A 20,486-nucleotide genomic window follows, 5' to 3' on the forward strand; every position below is an offset into this window, starting at 1 on the left:
GGGTGTGAGAGAGGGGGAGGGATAAGGGTAAAGGGTTGGGGGTAAAGGAAGGGGGTAAGGGTGAGGGTAAGGGGGTTGGGAGGGAGGGTAAAGGGGCAGGGGGTAAGGGGTGAAGGGGTAAGGGTTATGGGGTTAGGGGTAAGGGGAAGAGGGTTAGGGGGTAGGGGTTGGGGTAAAGGTAAGGGGGTTAGGGTTAGGATAAGAGGAAGGGGGTTAGGGGATAAGGGGAGGGGAATAAGGGGGAGAGGATAAGGGGTAAGAAGGTTGGAGGGATAGGGATAGGGTAATGGAGAGGGGTAAGGAGTAGAGGTTAGGGGGTAAGGGTTAAGGGGTAAGGTAGGGGTAAGGGGGTTAAGGCTATGGGGTTAGGGGTAAGGGTAAATGTAAGGGGGTCACGGGGTAGGTGTAAGGGGTAAAGGTAAGGGGATTAGGGTTAGGGGGTAGGGGTAGGGGATAAGAGGTAGGAGATAGGGGGTAAAGGGGTAAGGGGGCAAGGAGCATGGGCAGGGTTAGGAGTTAGGGGTAGGAATTAGAGACAGGGTTAAGAGTTAGGGGTTAGGGGATAGGAGTAGGGGGGTAGGGTTAGGGGGTAAGGGTAAGAGGGTTATAGGTTAGGGGTTCCAGTTAGGGTTAGGGGTAGGGTTATGGGTTATGTGGTTACAGTTAGGGTTATGGGTTAGGGTTAGAGGCAGGGTTAAGGGTTAAGGTTTAGGGTTAAGGTTCCCGTGCTCCATTCCCATCCCTTTTGACGCGTACCACCAAGACCCCTGGGTTTGGCTTTGGGATGGCAGCACAACAGGGCCCCAAACCCCTCCTTGTGAAAATCCACTCCATCCCTTCCAATAAATAACTCAATGAGTCCGTTCCTATAAAGAGAACTGAAAAGTGCAGGTTCCCGCGTTGGGCAGTTGAGTTATTGGTATTCAATACTTCCACTCTTCCCATGTGGGCTCCTCTTGCTCAGAACCCCAAATCTCTCCCACGAGGGCTCATCCTGCCCCATTTTAAGGTGCTTTCATGGTTTCTTTGCCGATGAAATGAAGACGGCGACGCTGACAAACCCCAAAGACAAAAAAGGCAATTCTGACTCTTCCCTTCTTGTCAACCTTCAGGATCCGGGAGGGCAGGAAACATGTGCAGCACATCCCCTGTTGGCACTCAGCACTGGGACACTCAATGGGTTCTACCAACACCAGGGGGGAGAATTGGGGCTGACGGACCCACAGATGGTCCCATAAGTTCAGACACAAAGCTCACGGGTGGATGATGTGAACAGCAAAACCCCACATGGCTCCAAATCCCATCGCCTTCCTGGTGGCTCTTCCATGAGGAGGTTTGGTCCATATCTTTCCCTATGAGTTCTAATGGGGAGCATGGACTTTCACCCTTCTGGTTCTGCTCCCCCGGATCCACACACCAGGGAACAAGTCGGTGCCGTCCACCTCCAGGAGCATCTCCTCTCCCGAGTGGAGATTTCACATTCATTTCACGGGTATGGCAAAGTCCGTTTGCTTTTCCTTCAAAGGTGCTTTACATTCAAGAGCTATTGCAATCCACAACCCCGCTGTCTTGGGTTTGGTTACGCGATTTAAATGGACGGCCCCAAACCTTGAGGTTCAGTTCGTCTCTGGATTTGGGGCTGGGGAGGGGGCTGGTAGATCCCAGCCTTAGCTCTCCCGTGGGTCGCTGTACTGCAGCTCCGAGTTGAAGACCTCCTTATAGAGGGGTGGGAAGTTCATGGCCGTCTCCGGGTGCAGGAGACGGAAAAATTCCAGTTTGTCCAAGTGCAGGTTGCAAATGGTCTTCATCAGGGGCAGCTTGGAGACCATCTGAGGGGAAAGGAGGAGAGGTGATTGATCCCCATCAATGATCATTGAATAGTTGGGTTGGGAGGGACCCTAAAGTTCATAGGATGGTTGGATTGGAAGAGTCCTCAAAGATGGTAGAACCATAGATTGTAAGAATGGGCTGGGAGGAATCTAATAGATCATAGAGCTGCAGGATGGTTGGGTTGGAAGGGACCCTAGAGGTCATGGAACCACGGGATGAGTTGGTTGGAAGGGACATTGAGTGGAAAGGACCTTAAAGGACATGAAGCCATGGGGTGGTTGGGTTGGAGGGGACCCATAAGATCATAGAACCATTAAATCACAGCATGATTGGGTTGGAAGGGGCCTTAAAGACCCCCAGGCCCTATCCAGGGATGGAGCACCCACAGCTCTAAGCCCCCCACACGCTGCCCATCCCCATTCCTTTGTTCTTTGTGTTTTCTCCCACTTGGGCTCCCCACAGCGCCGCTACCTTTGAGAGCTTGTCCTCAGCGGAGTGTTTCTTCTGGATCTCGTGCTGTAGGGCCACGTAGATCTTGTCCTGAAGCTTCTGCACCTTCTTGGACTCCGTCAGCCACGGGCGGTCTGTGGGGATGGCCAGGTCAGTGCCATGGGGCTGCTCCTGCCCCACATGCTGGAGGTGCCCATTGCTCTTCCCACCACCCTTCCCACTCCTCAGGGTGGCTTTGGGGACATGGGACAACCCCACACCACCCCCAACCCTGCCATAGGGGACAAAGGCGGTGCAGCTCTTCCACCCACTGACATTCAGCAGATGTGTTTGTTATCCATATTTTCCCCAGCCAATAATTTGGGATTTAAGGGTCTGTGCCCCACAGCTTTAACCCCAGACCCCCCTTTTCTCCCCACACACCCGGGGAGAGCAGCACGGCAGCAGTGAACAGGGCGAGCTCCTCATCCGACAGCTGCAGGCGGCACAGGGTCCTCCCCAGCTCGAAGACGGCGCTGATGAGGTCATCACATCCTATGGGGGAACAAGGGGGGACATCACGGCTCCATGGGGCCCCCAACCCACATCCCACCCCAGTGGCTCCAAAAGCTTTTGGAGATGGGTGAAGGGGTCCCCTGTGTGGAGCATCTTTGGGCTTGGGGTTGGGGTCCTGATCACAATGGGGTCAACCAGATCCCAATAGAAGGTTGGGGTTGGGATGGAACATGGGTCACTACAATTGGGTCAACCTGATCCCAACAGAAGGCTGGCATTAGGGTTGGACTGGATAACCCCAGAGGTCTTTTCCAGCCATAGGGATGGATCCTTATGGATCCCAGCCATAGGGATGCTGTGTTTCATAGGGGTGTGCCTCATTTGGACATCAAAAGGAGAGAAATGCCCCAAAGTGGCTCTCACCGAGTGCCTTGAACATCTGCACGCCGCCGAACTTCCCCTCGAAGAGCACAGTGTTGTTCAGGGGGTTGAAGGCGCGGATCATGCGCAGCAGGAGCACCTCGAGGCAACCTGGCATGGGCAGAGGGACAGCAGGCGAGGGAGGGGAGGGCAGGGGGTTCCATCATCCCACAACCAAATGGGAGAGAGAGAAAAGCCCCCAGTGCGAGTTTGGGGTCCAGGTTGTTCATTCCCAACAGCATGGTGGTTAGATATAATAGATATAATAACCCTATATGGGGTTTATTCCAGTAGGTCCCATTTGAGTTTGGGTCTGAATTTTGGGGTGTATTTCAACATATCCCACTTGGGTTTGGGTTTATTCCGATAGATCCCATTTAGCTTTGTGGTTTATTCCAATAGATCCCAATTTGAGTTTGGGTTTTGGGCTTATTTGAATTGATTTCATTTGGATTTGAGTTTGGGATTCATTCCAACACATCCCATTTGTGTTTGGGTCTGAATTTTGGGTTAATTCCAACAGATCCCATTTGGGTTTAGGCTTTGGGTTTATTCCAATAGATCCCACTTGAGTTTGGGTTTTGGGCTAATTCCCATAGATACCATTTGGGCTTGAGGTTTATTCCAATAGATCCCGTTTGAGTTTGGGTTTGGGGTTTATTCCAGTAGATCCCATTTGAGTTTGGGGTTTATTCCAATAGATCCCATTTGGGTTTTATTTTGGTTTTCTCTTGTTTGGCTTTCACTTGTGACCCCAATGTTTCACCAAAGGGAAACCATCCCTGCTTGGGGTGGCACTGGGGACAGCCCTTACCGGCTTTGAGGAGGATGATCTGGTCGTTCTGGCAGAGCTCCATGAAGCCATCGATGCGCTTGGCGAACTCCACCACGTACTGGATGGCGTTGGAGATGTGCAGTGAGCACTGCTGCCACATGGCCTCACAGCTCTATGGGGTCAGATAGAAAAGCCCTTAGGGCTCACTGGCATTCAGGGCAGTCCCATCTCCCATCACCCCAACCCATGATCCACCCCTATGGCCCCAGAAGGCTTTAGAGATGGGCAAAGGGGTCACTGCGTGGAGCACCACTGGGTTTGGGTTGGGAACATGGGTCCTAACCACAGTAGGGTCAAACAGATCCCAACAGGAGCATGTTGTATATTAAGGCCACCATCCCTGAAGATATGGCACTGAGGTGTATGGCCAGCGGGCATGATGGGGTGTGTTGGGGTTGGGCTCAGGGGTCTGAGAGTTCTTTTCCATCTGGAATGATCCTATGACCCTATGATGGATCTCACCTTGCTCTGCAGGGCACGAATCTCCTCTGGGGAGTACAGGCTCCAGGCCAGGTGCTTCAGCTCCTCTGCTGTGTACTGACAGGTCTCCAGGTGCGACTTCACCACGTTTTGGGCAATCCGGTCTGTTAGAACATGGGGGATGGTTTAAAGTGGAAGAGGGGAAATTTAGGGCAGATGTGAGGGGGGAATTTTGTGCTCTGGAACTGCTTGGAGCTGTGGATGCCCCATCCCTGTGGGTCTCCATGGCCATAGATGGGGCCTTGAGCAGCCTGAGCTGCTGGGGGTCACCCAGCCCCTGGCAGGGGTGGGGTTGGGTGGCTTTGGGATCCCTTCCAACCCAACCATCTTACAGCATTATGATCTTCAGGGTCCCTTCCAATCAACTCATTCCATGCTTCTATGACCTTCAGGGTCCCTTCCATCCCAATTATTCTATTGCATCAGGATCTTCACAACCCCTCCCCACCCAACCATCCCATTGTTCTATGATCCTTACGGACCCCTCCAACCCAATCATTCCATGGTTCTATGATCTTTAAGGACTCTTCTAATTATCTCATCCCTCACCGATCTCAAGGACGGAGATCTCCCCAGCCAGCTGGCTGCCCTCCAGTGCACCATGTGCAAACAGGGCTGGCTCCAGCATCAGCTCATAGATGGATTCCTGCTTGATGAGCGTGGTGTCGGCCACATCCAGGCTGGATTGATCTGGTGAGGGCTGTGCTGAGGCCAGCAGGTCGAGGTTGTAGTAGGTGCTGCTGCCATCAGGAGTGAGGGGGAAGTCGAAGAGGAGCCCATCAGACAGCGTGGAGATGTCGTCCAGGTCTGAGAGGCCGCTGCTGACACTGGTGGTGTAGATGCGACTCAGAGGTTCGGGCTCATCCTTGGGGCCACCACTTTGCTCCTGTCTCTGCTGGTGCTTCTGTACCTCGGCGTAGAGGCTGTCCCGCTGCTTCTTGGACATGCGGCCAAACTTCACCGCTGCAAAGGGTGGAAAACACGACAGAGTCATGGAGTCAGAACATTGGGGTTGGCCAACCCTCTACCGGCTCATTGATGTGGGTTTGTAATGGGGTTCTGTGCCCTCTATTGGCCATTGATGGGGTTCTGTGCTCCCTATTGGACTACTGATGGGGCTCTGTGCCACCTGTTGGCCATTGATGGGTTCTGTGCCCTCTACTGGACCAATGATGGGGTTCTCTGCCCTCTGTTGGCTATTGATGGAGATCTGTGCCCTCTGTTGTCACTGAAGGGGATCTCTGCCTTCTCTTGTCTCACTGAAGGGGTTCTATGCCCTCTATTGGCCACCAATATGGGTTTGTGATGGGGTTCTCCACCCTCAATCAACCCATGCACCTCCTTCCTCAACCCAACCCAACTCAACCAGAATCCATTGAAATTCTCCCCATTAAAAAAGAAAAAAAACACCCCCAAAAACACATATTTCACCCCATTTCAAGGTGCCCCATGCTCTGTCCTGCCCAGCTGCAGCTCACCATCGCGGGACATGCCCAACGCCAAGCATTTCTGCAGTCGGCAGTGCTGGCAGCGGTTTCTGTTGGTTCGGTCAATCAAACAGTTCCTCTGCCTTGGGCAGGAGTAGGAGGCATTGTTCTGCTGACTCCGCCGGAAAAAACCCTATAAAGGATGGCAATGGGGTTGGAAAGGTGCTCTATGGGATGGGCAGCACCCGCCCAGCCCCGCACTGCGCTCACCTTGCAGCCTTCGCAGGTGATAACGCCGTAGTGGATCCCCGAGGACTTGTCCCCGCAGATCTTGCAGGGGATCACCTCGATTTGGGCTGTGGCAAAGGGGTAAAAAGTGTGGGGTGAGGGAACCGAGGAGACCACCCATCCCTGGAGGTGGATGGGGAAACTGAGGCATGGCCATGCTGTCTGCCATCTGCACTGCACACAGCTCATCCCTTGCTGTATCATCTATGGGAACCCTATGCCAGCACCCCAAAGAGGCCACTATGGGGAGAGGGAGTTGAGCAAAAAACCCTTTTTAGGCTTTTTTAGCACAGCATCCGTGCACCAGCCCTCCCCGAATGCAGCTTTGGGATGCTGCCCCTCGTTTCTCACATGCTTGCTTCTGGAGCTGGGACCACTGCAGACCCTGTGCGTAGGGTGAGCCCCCATCCCTGCCCCCACCCCACTGCTGGTGCCCCCCACCCACACCCCCCAGCAGTTGCAGCCCCGATATAGCAATGCTCAGCTCAAGGTCCCCCAGTAAATCCGCTTCCCTCCCGCTTCTGCTTCGCTGGCACTGAGCTGCTAATAGGCTTCATCCTCATGTTCCAGCTGCCCCAGATCCGGCCCAGCGCTGTCCCCCCCCTCCCCACACCCCCCTATAGCACTGGTACGTGCCTCCCAGCATCGCTGCACTGTTAATCCCCCCCTTCCCCCCGGGGGGTTCAGTGCAGCCACCGCCGCGCCAAAATAAACCCTGCAGCCAGATTATGGGCACTCAAAATCCCCATGGCCTGTGCAAATCCCCAGCGTGGGTAAGTCCCTGCTGCCTTCCTCTGCCCTCCCAGACATCACCCCATGGTCCTCTGCAAGGTTTGGGATGGGGTTCTGTGCCCTCTATTGTCCCATCGCAAACCCAACTCAGTGGGCACAGATACCCACCCTGAACCCCCATCAATGGGTCAAGAAACAGTGGCTGGGGTATCGAGATGGGGTTCTGAGCCCTATATTGACACACTGATGGGGTGCTGTGCACTTCATTGGCCCACTGATGGGGGTTCGGGATGGGGCCCTGTGCCCCCTATTGGCTTATTGAGTTGGGTTTGTGATGGGCCAATAGAGGGCACAGAGCCCCATCCTAAACCCCCATCAACGGGCCAAGAAACAGTAGCTGGGGGATCGAGATGGAGCACTGTGCCTCTACTGACCCACTGATGTGGGTTTGGGATGGGGTTCTGTGACCCTTATTGCCCCACTGACGGGGTTTTGAGCCTTCCATCCACAACCCTTCAGTCCCCATTGCAACCCCACAGCGTCCCTCACTTCAGCCAACACACCACAACAGCAACCACTGCTCAACTGCTCCAAAACAACCCCAAATCCCCCCCCCCTGCTGCAGCCTGAGCCCCAAACCCACACAAACCACAGGGACCCCATCCCACCCCATTGCCCATCAGCATCACTGAGGGACGGAGGCGGTGCCACCCCCGGCAGGAAGCTGTGTTCATGATGCAAGGTTAATTGCAGCTGCTGGGTGATGCATCTCCACCCGCAGCCGATACCCGGCCCCGCTATTGCAGCACTGGAGGAACGTCCTCCCATCCCACCAAATCCTGACCCTAAAAGCTGAGAAATACCCCCTCCACATCAACCCAGAGCCTTTATGGGGGGATCTATAGGGGCTGAGCTGCACATCAAGACCCCACATCCATCAACAACCCCTTACAGAAGAAACCAGAGCCATCAATGGGGATCCGCTCCAGGATCTAATTGGGAATGCTGCTAATTACAGCTGGGACGTCAGCCCCAAATAACTGACGTGGGGGTGCGGCGTGGTGGCAATTAAGTGTCAGAACAGCTTTTAATTGCTGCTCTGTTTGTAACCTTGTCTGAATCACCGCTGCCCGCCTCCCTCGTGCCTCAGTTTCCCCATTGGGGCCGTGCCAGTCCCGGTACAGCATGAGGAATAGGATTATGTTTAATGGGATGGGGGAATCAAACTTCAACTCCACAGGATGCAAAACTGAGCTAAAAAGAGGGGAAATAAAGAAGATGGGAGAAAGGAGGGAGCAAATATAAAGGGGTTAAAAGGAGCGATCCCCATCCCACAATTAAATTGTCCCGGCGCGGTATTTGCTCTCCTCCCACTGTAAATATTCATTGCCCAATTCCGGGCCCGTTGCCATTGCTGCCCATTATGTAAAGGGCACCGTCCGTCGGGCTCAGCTCTGTGCTTCCAATTGGCCCCATGTCTGTCTGTCCATCCGCAGAGCCCACGCCGTCCTGCTGTCCCACTGACACACTTTCCGCTCCCCACGCTTGTGTAACACCACAACGTCTCCCCCCTCTGCGGGGTGGGCAGCGTCGGGTCCCCACTGTGCTGTCACCCCTCGCAATGGGGACTTTGGGGACCCTCAGTGTGTGGCCATAGTGGGTCTGTGCCATGACACAGGGACCCCCCCCCACCCCATGGATACCCCCACTGTGGGCTCAGGGGAGTATATGGGGACCCCCCCATCCCCATTGTGGGATTGCCCTATTACTGGGGCAATAAGAGTTACAGAACCCCATCCCCAGCGCTGTCCAAGCACTGAGCTCCATTGCTAATTACCCATGATTGCGATTGGGGATGGCAGCCTTGGGCACGAGCAGAGGGCAAAATAAATAGAAGGGATTTATGGCTGGCACAAATAGAGCACAGAGCTGCACCTCCAGGGTCCCCCCCCTAAAAAACCCCATAAACACATGCTATAGGTAACACAGTGTGGGACAGGGAGATGTGCAAAGTATGGGGCCACCAGCACCAGCAGATCCACCCCATTGGGGTGTTACATAAGGTGGGGTTAGGGGTGATTCTGGGGGTCCTATGAGGTTTCCTAGGAGGTGGTGGGGTCCTGCATGGGGTCGGGCTGTGTTTTGGGGTGTGCACACAGTGCTGTGGTGGCAATTGGTTTGGTGCTGAGTGCCCGGCCCTGCAGTGCAGCACTTTGCACTTTGGAGCTGCGGGCAGTGGCACATGAGGGCACGGGGTGTGGGGGGGTAATGGGGCTGGGGTGAAAGTAACGGGGCTGGGAAGGGGGTAATGGGGTTGAGAGGTGGGATAATGGGGTGGGGAAAGGGGGTAAGAGGGTAATGGAGGGTGGGAAGGGGGTAATGGGGCTGGGGTGGAGGTAATGAAGCTGGGGAGGAATGGGGTAATAGGGCTGGGGAAGGGCACCCCCTCAGCCCCACAGCCAGCTGAGGGGGGAGTTTAACACCATAGGGTTAAATAAAGGCACTGTCAATAAACAGGATGAGCTTCACATCCCAGGATGTAAAGGATCAAACCTTTGGGATGATGAGTGCTGCGGTTCTGCCCGACCCCATTGCACAGATTGAGACCGCAGCGTTACAAACCCCATCCTAAAGGTTCCCAATTCACAGCCCCCATCAAACAGCGCCGGGCAGCAGCACCACAACCCCCCTCACACCCCACTGGACACCACTTTCCTTTGCCCATACTTTGTTTTTGGGTGACAATGGAGCGACCCCATCGCACCAGCCCCCATTGGGTACCACCATCGTTATCAGTCACCGACGGGCTCTGTCACCCCGACCCCACGGCACCGGACCCCCGTCGGGTGTCACCGTCCTTTGCCCATAGGGACACGCAGTGCCGGGCGGGCAGGGAGGCTCCTCCTCCGCCCTCACTGATTTCCCAATGACAGATCTGGGTCACTGGGACAAGTCGGAGAAGCGGCCGAGCCCCGCACGCTCCCAGCCACGCCGTTTGCAAAACAAGGGCTGAAAACCCTATAGGATTATACAAGGGGAAAGATCCGGAGAGGGGAGAGAGGAGGGAATTGGCAGGAATGGGGCAGAGCGGCGGTTTTGGGGGGGGAATAAAACCGAGATTGAGTTCATCGGGTGAGGATCCGAGGGGATCCCGATGGCTAAAAAATCCCATTGGGGGTATGGGGGGGTTGGCGTTTAATGAGGGCTTTTACTTGGGGTTGGGGAAGGGGAAGGAAGGATAAAACGCACTGAAAGAAAGGAAAAGTTCGACTCCGTCGCTAATGACCCCCGGTTAATGAGGTGGGAGCGCTAATGAAGGGGAGGTCGGGGGGATCGCCCCGTCCGTTCGCAGAAGGGAAAAGAGCGGAGGAGCCGCGGGGTGGATCAATGGGGACAAATGGGAAACGGAGCGGACCCCCAACCCCATCCCGATCCCACCGCATCACGGTCACCCCGATCCCACCGCCGAGCCCGGCGTATTGCCGGCAGATTAACGGGGCTTTGCTGCGGGCACAGCTTAAGCGCAGCTCCGTGCTGCCGTCGGGCAAAACAAGCACGAAACCGAACGGTGCCCGTCCCCACATCCACCCTCAATCCATCCTCACATCCATCCTCACATCCATCCCCACATCCATCCCCACATCCCCACGTGCCCCCCACCCCGCTCCCCACTCGTTCCCCCGCTCCCCTCTGCTCCAACACCTCCATCCCCCGACGTGTCCCTCCCGTATCCCCCCGCTTCTCCCCTCTTGTCTCCCCCCCATTTCTCACCTCGCATCGTTCCGGCGGAGCTCAATGCGGTGCCGGGCGGCTCATGGAGCACCGGGCGGTACCGGGCGGCTCCGAACCTCCACCCGCCCCTCCGCACCGCTGACCCACTTCTGCCCGAACATGCGGCCGTTCACATGACGAACCCGAGCGGCTCCGCCCCGACAAATCGGTTTCGCTCCAAGCTCCGCCCGTCGCCCTTCCTCCTCCTCCTCCTTCTCCTCCTCCCGCCGGCGGCATGCGCCCGGCCTTCCTCTTCTTCCTCCTCCTCCTCCTCCTGCTCTTCTTCCTTCTCTCCCTCCCGTCGTTGCTGGGGCTGCACGTTGGGCTATTGCACACTGAGCACTGTATATTGGGGCATTGTATATTGGGGGCTGTATATTGGGGTCTGTATATTGGGGTCTGTATATTGGGCGCTGCATTTTGGGTTCTGCACACTGGGCATTGCACATTGGGAGCTCCCCACTGAGCGCTGCCGCCCATAGGGCCGCCCCATCGCGACTCGCCCCATGCACGGGGATAGAAGCGTGTCCTGCTGAGTCACCGCATCCTCACCCCATTCCCCGCATGGTCCCTTTCCCCATAGGGTGAATCTCCAGGCAGAGCCTCAAACGGGGATGGCTGAACCACAGCCCCACATTGGGACTGCGATGGGCACTGGAGCCCTGACCCCAAACGGGAGCAGTGATAGGGACAGGAATGCGAGGAACCCTGGTCCCAAATGGGCACAGTGATAGGGATGCAGGGATGCTGGTACCCAAGTGGGGACAGTGATGGGCACAGGAATGGGAGAGCCCTGAACCCATATGGGGACATTGATGGGGACAGGGCTGGGCCTCCCCACAGCTGCCTCAGTTTCCCCCTGCTGAGCACACAGTCCACCCCATAGCATCCCATGCTCCCACCCCACACCCTTTCCCTTTGCATGAGGTGCTATGGGGCGCTGACTCCCACAGCACTGTCAGGATGCAGCCCACTCCAAAACTGATCCGTGGGGAGATGAAGGGACACAGCAGCCCATGGGGTCAGCACCGCATTAGGGCTGGGTCAGCTCGGTGTGGGTCAGTGTGTGGGGCTGAGCCCCAAAGCCACATTGAGGGCTGCAGGCACAGGGTGGGATATCAGCTCTACTCTCCATGGGTGCGGCACAAGGAGAGCAAACAGGGATTAGGGATTGGGGTGGTGTCATCCCGGATTCCTGCATGTCAGGGGGGTACAGGGCAGAGCCCAGAGGAAGAGACACCTCTTGGGTGCTGCCACCATCATCCCTGGGCACATCAGCTGCTCTATGGGGGAGTCCAGCACTCCCATCCCCAGGGCACTGAGGGGAGGAAGAGATGCTGGGGAGTTTCGGTGCCCTCCAGCACTGGAAGCAAAGGGAGGGGACAGAACCAAGTCACCCAGTGAGCCTGGGTGGGGTTTGGCCAAGGCCAGGACTTGGTCATCAGGTGCTTTAAACCCAAAGGGCACCCACAGGATCCTCAGCCTGGGGTGAAACAGGTAACATGGGTTTCACCTTACACCAAAGGAGCAGCATCCTTCTGCCTGGATGGGACGGATGGCACAACCAAAGGGACCCAGCACAGCCCCTGACCCAGCAGTGCCCACTCAAACCCAGATCCCAAGGCTGCTGCGTGGCTGCAGCGTTGCTCATTACAGGCGTGGTGTGACTTGTGCAACGCCGTAGTTTTGGGTTACGTCGGGCACCGGGGGAGATTTTTGCTCCCCGTCTCTCTGCCAACAGCCGTCACAGCAGCATCGCTCTGTGCCTCGGTTTCCCCACCTGTGATGGGGCTGATGATGGTGACCTCGTTAAGGCAGCGCCTTCATAAGGGGTGAGCTGCGGGGCTGCGCACATAGGGATGCTCTAACGAGGTGCAGCGTGAATGGGGCGTGATAGAAGCGCAGCGCCGGGGCCGCCTGTCACCCCGTGTCCCATCGTTGTGCCCAACCAGGCGGGAGGAGGAAGGAGAGAAGCGGAGCCACCGCCATCACCGCGATCACATCAGGCGGCTCCAAGCGGCACCGGGAGCAGGGGAGGGGGTGGGTGGGGGTAGAGCAGGGGGGTGGGTGGTGTGGGGGTGTATTGGGGTGTATGGGACGGCACGGCAGCGCTGTGGTCGCTGTCACCCCCATGGCAGCGCCATGTCCGTGCTCGTGGTGCCCACATCGCCTCTATCCCCATCAAAAGGGCTCAGCCATCTCCATTTAGGGCCGCTGCCCCCCTTTGGGGTCGGGGCTGTGCTGGGACCAGCGTGTCCAGCTGTAACCAGACCCCCGGGCAGCCCTGACCCGCTCACGTAACGCCCTCTGCTTATGCAATGCCTCGCAGCGCTGTTAGAACGGACATCCAACACCGCCGCAATTACCCGGCCCTTCATCAGCCGCATCCAGGTTAATTAGATGGAGAACGGCTGGTGGGCTGGGGAAGGAGCATCCAACCCCCCCCTCAGTGCACCCTATGGGTGTCCCCGTGCAATTAACACCCACCGAACCCTCATTAGAAGGTCCGTGTCACCCCGTGGCATCCCCACACCAGCCCCCATCCCTTGCAGCGGTGATGCCCAAAGTAGGTCAGTGGGCCGAGGTGCCGCTTTGCTGCTTTGTTTTCAGCCAGCCCCGGCTCCCGCTGATGTTATCACCTCTGTTCCTCCTCCTGCAGCTGCCCCAGGTGACGTCTCCCAGCTCCAGGCTGGCAATGCTGGGATGTGGCACTTGGTCTCAGAGCCCCATTGCGGCTCATGATGTGAAGGATGCAGACCTAACGCAGAGCCCTGACCCATCTCATGACACAAGTGATGCAATGCAGAGCCCCGATGCAGCTCATCACATGAAGGACGTGAAGCTCGTCACTTTCTCTCTCCCCACCTCCCCCCACAGCTTTGGGGTTTGCCCCAATCATCTGCAGTGCCGTAATGAGGAGATAAACAGGGAGGAGTGGAGAGGCCCCTATATCCCCCCCGGGTCCCCCCCTGGGACAGATGAAAGCAGAGCAGGGCGATGCAGGGGGGGCTTTTTTCCCACTTCTTTCTGCTGAATCCCACATTTTTCCCCCCCCCCCCCTCCTTCTCACTCTGTTAATGAGGTTTTGCTGCAGAAGTCTCCATCTCGGCCTTGAGTTAATCTCCAGATGCCTTCAAAGAGGTTCTGTTCCCCTGTTCCCATTCTCTTCCTTCCCCCCTTTGCCCATATTCGAGCTGCTGAGCTGCAGCCCAACCCCTCCATCCCATCCGTGCTGTGCCCCCATCCCTATAGGGACAACCATGGGGGAGCCCCAGACCAAATGAAGGGGACAGGGGTGGGGGAACCTGATCCTAAATGGGGACAGTGATGGGGAAAGAGATGGCAGAACCCAGGTCCCAAATAGGGACAGTGATGGGGACACAGGGATGGGGGATCCCCAGTCTAAAATGGGGACAGGGATGGTGGAACCCAGACCCCAAATGGAGATGGTGATGGAGACAACAATGATGGGGAACCCTCATCCTAAATGGGGACAGTAAAAAGGACAGGGATGGCACAACACAGGTCTTGAATGGAGACACTGATAGAGACAGGGATGGGGGAAGCCTGGTCTCAAATGGGGACAACAATGGGGAAGGGGGTGGTGGAACTTGGATCCCAAATGGGAGCAGTGATGGAGAAGGGACAGGGATGGGGGAAGTGTGATCCAAATGGGGACAGCAAAGGGGTCAGGGATGGCACAACCCAGGCCTCAAACAGGGACAGTGATGGGGACACAGGGATGGCAGAACCTCAGTCCCAAATGTGGATGGTGATGGGGACAGGGATGGTGGAACCTGGGTCCCAAATGGGGACAGTGATGGGGACAGGGATAATGGAACCGTAGTCCTAAATAGGGATGGTAATGGGGGCAGGGATGGCAGAGATTGGACCCCAGATGGGAACAGAGGTTGGGGGAGCCCCAATCCCAAATGACTGGGACAGGGATGGTGCAACTTGGACCCCAAATGGGGGAGATGATGGGGACAGCAGTGGGGCAGCCCCGTGTGGGTGAGCTGCCATGGGGGCTGCTGCTATGTTGGTCCCATGGCAGAGCCGATCGGGGTTTTAGAGCCGTTAATCCCAACAATCCTTTAATTCCTGGGACCGAAATAGGAAAGATCAGTGGGTCAGTGGGAAAAGCTCGTGGCCAAAGTTAATGCGGAGAGAGGGAGAGAGGAGGAGCACGGCAGGAAAGTGTGGGGATCCCCTATTCAATGTGTGTATGTGGGGATGGGGGGGATATGGGGCTCTGCCATGTGGCTGTGGGGGGATGTGGGGCTGCTGAGCAGCTCCTGCTTTAAGGCTTTACCCAAAGCCAGTGGTTATTTGGGGAGGAAAGGGCTTTTTTAGGCTGTTCCAGCACAAACAACCCCATCCATCCTCCCATCCCACTCACTGCGGGTTCGACCGGAGGAGAAAGGTCGGTCATTAACACACTGCACCACTGAGCGCCCCTAATTAAGGCTTGGCAGCTCCTTTCCCCCCCCCACATCCCCCCCTCACCCCATAAGCACCTTTTTGGCTGCTGCTCTGGAAAAAGCCACGCGGGGACTTAGCCTTTAATAGGGCCGGAGCGAAGCGAAGCCACCCGCATCCAGCACCACCCCATCAACAAACCGGGCCCACTCCGCATCAAGGGCTGGAAATGGGGTGATCCCTGCGCTCCCCCACCCCACATCCTCACTCTTCGCCCCATATCAGGCCGTTTTTTGGCCCCAATGTCTCTCCGGGAGCAGTTTCCCCTAAATCCATCTCCGTTACCGCAAGCGGCTTATGGTGAGAAACCCTTTTCCTCTGCGTTCCCTTAATGCGATCGCGGCTTAACGGAGCGCAGGGCTTAGCCCCGAAGTGCAAGTGAGGAGAGGAGCTTTAAATAATAGGAAGGCACAAAACAAAGGGCTGAGCCTCCTCTGGGGATATGGGGGGGGTCAGTGTGAATGGGGGCTGCTGTGGGGATGCTCAATGGGGAGACCCCCCCCCTCAGAGGTGGGAGTTTGTGGGTCGGTGGGTCCTTGAGAAGAGCCTGGCATGTGCTTGTGCTCCTCACCCTATAGATGCCCCCAAAGGACTAAGGGTGTGTGGGGGGGGTGTGCAGTGATGTGTAGGACCCCATAGGGATCAGTGGGGCTGATGGAACCCCTCATTATGGAGCAGCTTCCCCTGGTCCAGAGGCACCACAGCATCCCATAGGGGAAACCCATCTCCATCTGCCTGAACCAAGGGTGACGCTGCTCCCTTTCTGGTGTCACATCCTATGATATGCCCCAAACCCCTCCAACCAGGTTAACGCCATCCCCAAACACCTCCAGCTATGATAAGGTCCCCCAAAGCTCCCCAAACATGTGCCCTAAACCCCTCTAACCACACCAACACCAGCCCCAAACCCCTCCAGCCATGATAATGTGTGCCCCAAACCCCTCCAGCTACACCAACACATACCCCAAACCCATGTAGCACTGCCAGAATGTACCCCAAACCCTCCAACCATACTAACAAGGAGGGATACAGCCCCAGCTATGGGGCAGACCCCATTCCCAGCCCCACACTGAAGGCTTTGGGGTTCTGGCCCTGCCATCAGCCCGGCTCTTCCCTTCGGTCCGGGCTCGCCTTGGACTCTGCTCCCATTGAGGCTCGTTGCTGGGGAGACCAGCAGGTTTATTTACTGTCAGGGCTGTGATAAGGATGGGAACGGGGTGGTGAACGCGCGGTGTCCAATGTGCCTGACCCACTTTCTGCCAGGCCGGCGCTGCGGTTGGATTGCAGCGAGCAGAGCTGAGAGGTGTGGGGAGATGGCCCCATAAGTGATGGGGTTTGGGGTTTCCTATGCTGTGAACTTTGTGATGTCCGGGTTGGGAGGAAATGCAGCTGTGTGGGGTCGGTGGTGTTTGGTGTTGTGGGGTTGGGTGGGTGATGCAGGATGGGTGATGGGGAAGGATATGGGGATGGGGGCTGTAGGTTGGGGGCTGGGAAAGGATATGGGGATAGGAAAGGGGCTGTAAGCTGGATGGGTGCTGCATAGGGATGGGGACTGTATAGGGATGGGTGATGTATAGGGATGGGGGCTGTATAGAGATGGCTGCTGCATAGGGATGGGTGCTGTATAGGGATGGGTGCTCTATAGGGATGGGGGCTGTATAGGGATGGGGGCTGAATAGGGATGGGTGCTGTATAGGGATGGGGGCTGTATAGGGATGGGTGCTGCATTGGGATGGGTGCTGTATAGGGATGGGGGCTGTATAGGGATGGGTGCTCTATAGGGATGGGGGCTGTATAGGGATGGGTGCTGTGTAGGGATGGGGGCTGTACAGGGATGATGCACAAGGATGGGAAGCAGCACCAACCAAACCCATAAGCGAGATGTGGAACAAAAGCCCTCCCCATCTCCACACCATACAGCTGGGTAGGGGAGGGGGGGACACACAGGAGGAGCTGCAGTCCCCATCACGTTGTGTCCCCCCCGGCGCTGGCACAGTGGCCCAGATCTGCCATTCCGCATGGCTTCCCCAGCCTCTCCTCTCCCTGCACGCCTGGTGCCCGCTCTGCTCCTCGCCCCCCGCCTGCTAATCCGACACGACTCTTCCATTAGAGCTGAGATGCCGCCAAAGAGCTTTTTGGTGTAGGAATTAACTCCTTTTCCCACCCCATCCCTCAGCTCTGCCATTCTAGGTGCATCCCCACCCTCCTCTTCTTCCTCCTCCTCTTTCTGGCTGTGGGATGAAGGCACCGGTGGCACAACCAAACCCTAAACACAAGGTAGGAACCAAGGGTCCCAAAGGAGTCAAAGTGACCCCAAATGGGCAGTAAAGGGGGGGATAGGGATGAGCATCCCATCTGAAGCACTGAGCAGGGATCAATCAGCTGTGGATGTGCCTACAATGTCAGCAGTGTCACAGCCCGGAGCTGTCAGCATCTCACATCTGATGTGACACTGCAATTGGGGGGGGGTGGTGGTGGTGCTGCAGCTGGGGCTCGGTCCCCTTCCATCCCCCATATCACACTCTGAGGGGGGGGTGACACCATTCCTCCCCATAGCAAAGCACAGCAGTGGATGCAGCTCCTGCACTGAGGGCTCAGGCTCTGTCTCAGGGTCCTGGTTGGCTCCCATCACCTACAACTTCCATCCCTGCCATGGTTAAGCAGTGGGGATGGCTCTGACCCATAGAGGGGCAGAGTTTGGGCCCTCCCAGGCCCAGGAGCTCCCCCCACATCCCAACAAGTGACCCCCCCCCCATGAAATATTTAGGGCCGTTCAGTGTGATTTCCGTGGCGGCGTCGCAAGTGCCCATGAATATTTCAGGCTGCATTAAAGTTTTATGGCCGTGGTGCTTCAATGCGGCCCCACAGGAAACCCCAACACTGAGCTGCTCCAGCTCCACTGATCCATTTCCCTCTGTTTTACCCCCAAAATAGCAGCGAGGGGGCTGCGCTTTCCTATCCCCCTCCAGCAATGAGTAACACCTATTGGTGGGCTCAGAAAGACACTCACAGCCCCTCAGTTCCTCCTGCAGGGTCTCAGCCTCCATCACACCACCAGGTTTCCAGGTCAGCCCATAGCAGAAGATGCTGCTCCTCCATCCTCCCAGCGCTCCGTGTTTATATAACCATGACATCTCCTGCAGACCAAGGAAGAGAATTGGGAAGGTTGGGGGGGGGTGGAAATAATGAGGATAATTGGAGTCATTTGGGAAGAGGCCGTTCGTGGTGCCCAGCATCTCCCACCTTCTACATGATGGCTTTAATCGCCTGCAATCTCAGCTGCCCGTAGCTGGAGCCACGTTGCTGTGGTTACAGATGAATAGCCCCCCAAAAAAGTGCCATCCTTCCATCACAACAACAACAACAACAACAAAAGAGAGGTATCGTTCTGTTCAGGAAATGAAGCAGTTTGCAACCAAAGAGCGGGTTGTGAAAGGCCTCCTGTGTTCTTCTCTTTCCTCCCTGCTCCCCTGGTGGTGGATCACAGCGGGGTTTCTGACCCATGGAACATATTGGGAGGGTTTGGATGCACTCACCCCCCCCTCTTTCCTACCCCATATGTGTGTCACTGCGTGGCTCTGGGTCAATGTGTTAGCAGGGGGAGATGGGAGCAGCACAGGAGGCTGTGGGGGTGCATGGAGCAGGGGGTTGGGGAGGGTCCTGAGCCCACTTTGACTCACAGCCTGGGAGAACCTGGTGATGGGAAAGGGACAGAAAAGAGCCCAATGTGATGAGATAAGACCACGGTGCCACAGCAGCAGCTCCTGGATGGGCAGAACTTTGCTGCTGCCCCCTGAGCTCAGCAAGAGGCAGATGGAAACACATCTTGTTGTACAGAAAGCGGGCCGTGGAGATTAAGTCTGCTGGGAAAACAAGCTCAGCAGGCAGCGCTGAGTGGAGGATGCACACACTGGTGTGTGTGTGTGTGTGTGTGTGTGTGCATGTGCACCGTCCTTCTGTGTGCACAGCCAGGCTGGAAAGGCTTGGAAACCTGTCCTCGTCCTTTAATGGTGCTGCTTGGATAACAGGGATAATTGGCTGGCAATCGATCCTGTTTTGCTCCTGGTTCTCCTCTGCCTCTTCTCTCACAGCTCTCCCCCTTTCCCTGCACGTCTTGCTCCCCCCAGGTGCAGTGACATTTATGTGCTGTGTGACAGGCATTAGGTAACCCAGAGATTGGCCTTAGAAGGGGCTGAATGCAGCCCCACTGCGGGCAGGGGTGGGTTCAAGGTGGGAGGAGAGGATGCTCCAGCAGCAGCAAGACCACAGTGGTGAGCACAGAGGGTCTGGGGGCAGGAGGGAGTGAGACAAGGAGGGCCCAGGATGGGGGGATGCCTCAAGGCTCCACTCTGTGCCCTTAGGACCCCTGTGAGACCCCCAGCTCGCACCCCAAGCTGGAAGCAGGGTGATGGGGGAGAGCAGGAGGGGATGGAAGGGGTGAACGGGAGCCTGGTGCCATCTGGTGGCAGCCTCGCTGTGCTCACAGAACGGGTCGGGTTGGAAGGGACCTCAAAGATCGTGAAGCTCCAACCTCCCACCACAATCAGGGCCACCAACCTCCACATGTAATACCAGCCCAGGCTGCCCAGGGCCCCATCCAACCTGGCCTTGAACACCTCCATGGATGGATGGGGCATCCACAGCCTCTCTGAGCAGCTGTTCCAGCACCTCACCACTCTCATAATAAAGAACTTCCCCCTGATATCCAACCTCAATCTTCCCTCTTTCAACTTAAATCCATTTCCCCTTGTCCTGCTGCAGCCCAGGCACAGCCTTACAGACAGACAGACCTTGCAATATCATGTTGTGACAATACCCAAATGTGGTTCAGAGAAGAGCAGCAGGGATGATCTGCAGCTGGAGGCTGCCAGCTATGCTCTGTATAGCTCATTAAGGAGCAGCATGACCACTGTTGTCCAGTGCTGTAAAGGGAACAGATCGCCTGCTCTGGTGCTCTTTCTTCCTATGAGGAATCAGAACAAGAACTGGGAGCTGGTGTTGGACCAAGTCAGAGAGCTCGGTGGCAGCTGGTGCTTGCTGCTCATTGGCTTCATTTTGTGTGATGGAGGCACAGCTCTGCAGTGTGTGCTGGCCTTCAGTGCACCCCAAAAATGCCTTTTTGTCCATAGACCAACAGCTCCTCGGCCTGTTTGGGAATAAATAAACTCTGTATTAGCCCTGCATCACAGCATAAATGCACGGGGGTTCCCCATCCCAGCTCTCCCCCCATAGCTCGGGCACTGTATTCTGGCCCTATACCTGCAACAAGGGCACAGCAT

General features: G+C 56.5%; 1 protein-coding gene across 4 annotated transcripts; it reads right to left on the reverse strand.

Annotated features, from left to right (window-relative positions):
• Window positions 1-1,029: 1,029 nt before the first annotated feature.
• Window positions 1,030-20,305, reverse strand: LOC107325652 (nuclear receptor ROR-beta-like). Of its 4 annotated transcripts, none has more exons than XM_032440960.1 (11): window positions 19,998-20,305; window positions 18,218-18,344; window positions 6,208-6,293; window positions 5,989-6,130; window positions 5,060-5,473; window positions 4,493-4,614; window positions 4,010-4,142; window positions 3,199-3,306; window positions 2,704-2,814; window positions 2,302-2,414; window positions 1,030-1,829 (listed from the first exon to the last, which is right to left on the reverse strand). In XM_032440960.1, exons 2-11 carry the CDS (start codon window positions 18,339-18,341, stop codon window positions 1,668-1,670), a joined length of 1,515 nt encoding a protein of 504 aa, XP_032296851.1. In that variant the 5' UTR covers window positions 18,342-18,344; window positions 19,998-20,305; the 3' UTR covers window positions 1,030-1,667. The 4 variants fall into 4 exon arrangements, with proteins under 4 accessions (XP_032296851.1, XP_032296852.1, XP_032296850.1 ...); XM_032440961.1 differs by lacking the exon at window positions 19,998-20,305 and adding an exon at window positions 18,451-19,769; XM_032440959.1 differs by lacking the exon at window positions 19,998-20,305 and having other exon boundaries at window positions 18,218-19,769.
• Window positions 20,306-20,486: the final 181 nt, after the last annotated feature.

The sequence above is a fragment of the Coturnix japonica genome, chromosome 28 (assembly GCF_001577835.2).
Source record: "Coturnix japonica isolate 7356 chromosome 28, Coturnix japonica 2.1, whole genome shotgun sequence".
In the NCBI taxonomy this organism is placed as follows: domain Eukaryota; kingdom Metazoa; phylum Chordata; class Aves; order Galliformes; family Phasianidae; genus Coturnix; species Coturnix japonica.

Excerpts from the sequence above, each read along its gene's own strand:
- LOC107325652 (XM_032440959.1), bottom strand. The coding sequence starts at position 18,443 with ATGCTGGGCACCACGAACGGCCTCTTCCCAAATGACTCCAATTATCCT. Across the intron at positions 6,294-18,217 it reads GCAGGAGGAACTGAGGGGCT|CCCAAATCGAGGTGATCCCC; the intron begins GTGAGTGTCTTT and ends CCTTTGCCACAG. Across the intron at positions 3,307-4,009 it reads GATCATCCTCCTCAAAGCCG|GTTGCCTCGAGGTGCTCCTG; the intron begins GTAAGGGCTGTC and ends TGCCCATGCCAG.